The sequence below is a fragment of the Poecilia latipinna genome, unplaced genomic scaffold, assembly GCF_001443285.1.
Source record: "Poecilia latipinna isolate Pla-1442-1.1 unplaced genomic scaffold, P_latipinna-1.0 Scaffold2808, whole genome shotgun sequence".
Taxonomy (NCBI): domain Eukaryota; kingdom Metazoa; phylum Chordata; class Actinopteri; order Cyprinodontiformes; family Poeciliidae; genus Poecilia; species Poecilia latipinna.
Genome location: NW_015115424.1, coordinates 70,362 through 71,674, shown reverse-complemented (window position 1 = coordinate 71,674; position 1,313 = coordinate 70,362). Strand labels below are relative to the sequence as shown.

At 38.1% G+C, this 1,313-nt stretch overlaps 2 protein-coding genes across 3 annotated transcripts in view; both read left to right on the top strand.

Annotated features, from left to right (window-relative positions):
* The window catches only part of LOC106939234 (ladderlectin-like), a 23,805-nt gene that overhangs the window by 14,245 nt on the left and 8,247 nt on the right, over positions 1-1,313 (top strand). The window contains exon 2 of one of the 2 annotated variants that reach the window (XM_015021581.1): positions 200-260. The exons of the other annotated variant lie outside the window; for it this stretch is intronic. The gene's annotated coding sequence lies outside the window, so the exon portion shown is untranslated. The remainder of the gene's footprint in view (positions 1-199; positions 261-1,313) is intronic. 2 annotated transcript variants of the gene reach the window in all.
* Positions 357-1,313, top strand: LOC106939236 (ladderlectin-like). The gene is made up of 4 exons (XM_015021583.1): positions 357-441; positions 830-939; positions 1,052-1,186; positions 1,263-1,313. Exons 1-4 carry the CDS (start codon positions 372-374, stop codon positions 1,311-1,313), a joined length of 366 nt encoding a protein of 121 aa, XP_014877069.1. The 5' UTR covers positions 357-371.

The following is a 1,313-nucleotide window of genomic DNA, read 5'->3' as shown; positions in this document are numbered from 1 at the left end:
CTGTACTCTAACTCTGAAATCTTAACTCTGGAGAATTTGCTTTGTGTGCTGAGATGGCTGCTCATCAGTTTGTTTTGTCCTATTTTGACAAAGTACAGGACTTCATTGTAACACTTTCAGTTCCTGATGAATCAGGAATTTCTATCCAATTTCATCATTTTGTGAAAGTAGCTAAATTAAAACCTCTACAAAAAGCCAGTGGTTCTGCGGTAAGGACTAAAGGTGCTGGCTGGCTAAGAAGGCAGATCATTCTCCATCAGGTTTGCTGATGAAATGTCTTTTTTGAACCATTGTTTGAATTTTCTTAACATGTATGCTTTGTTTTGTCTTTTCTTCAGCTTGCAAATCTGCATCGTGTCGTCATCTGCACCATGAAGTTGTTATCTGTGTTCCTCCTCCTTTTCTCCATAACGGAGAAATGTTCACTGGCACATGGTGACGGTGAGTACTCATTAAATATAAATAAATCATAATGTGACAAACATACGAAATCATGTTTAAAAGATCTAAAGCCCCAGATGATGGCTCTCCTGGTGACGGTCAGTGAATGTTTTTATTTCCTCTGCATTAGAGTTCAAAATGCAAATTCAAAAATAAATCTTCTTGTATCATTTGTACTCCTTCTCCAGATTATTTAGCTTATTATCTTAACATGTCAACACTGTATCTTTCAAAGTACACACAGTTATTTCTCATCAATGTGAGTTATTTTGTAGAATAAATTTAACGTTACATCATTTTGATGTTGTAGCTTGTCACAAATAACAGGCTTGCTATAACACTCATGCCAGCTACCCCATTTTATCTGAACTCTGCATTTGCTTGTCAGAAAAAGCTAATTTGCTCCAGAGATCTGTTGAGTGTCCCTCTGGCTGGACTGCAATCAACGATCGCTGTTTCCGCTACGCTGGCAAAACCAAGACTTTTCCTCCAGCTGAAGTGATTTCAGACAACAACGTTCTCTTCATTCTTTTGCTGTCTTTTATTTTACAGTTCTTAATTGTGAAAGTCCAGCTACTTCTTCAGCACATCATTATGTTTTTATCTGTAGGAACACTCTCTGACCTTGGAGGCAAACCTTGCATCAGTTCACAGCAAAAGCGATTATGAACAGATTCAGAAACTGGTATTAAAGGCAACTGGTCTCAACACTGCAGCATGGATCGGAGGCTCTAATACACTGCAGGTATTGTTACCAGTACACTTTGGTTGTTAAGTATTTTGTGAAACATTGAATAAAACATGTCATCTGCTGTATCCAGTCAAGGGCTTTTAAGTGGAACGATGGAACCCCTATGACCTACACAAACTGA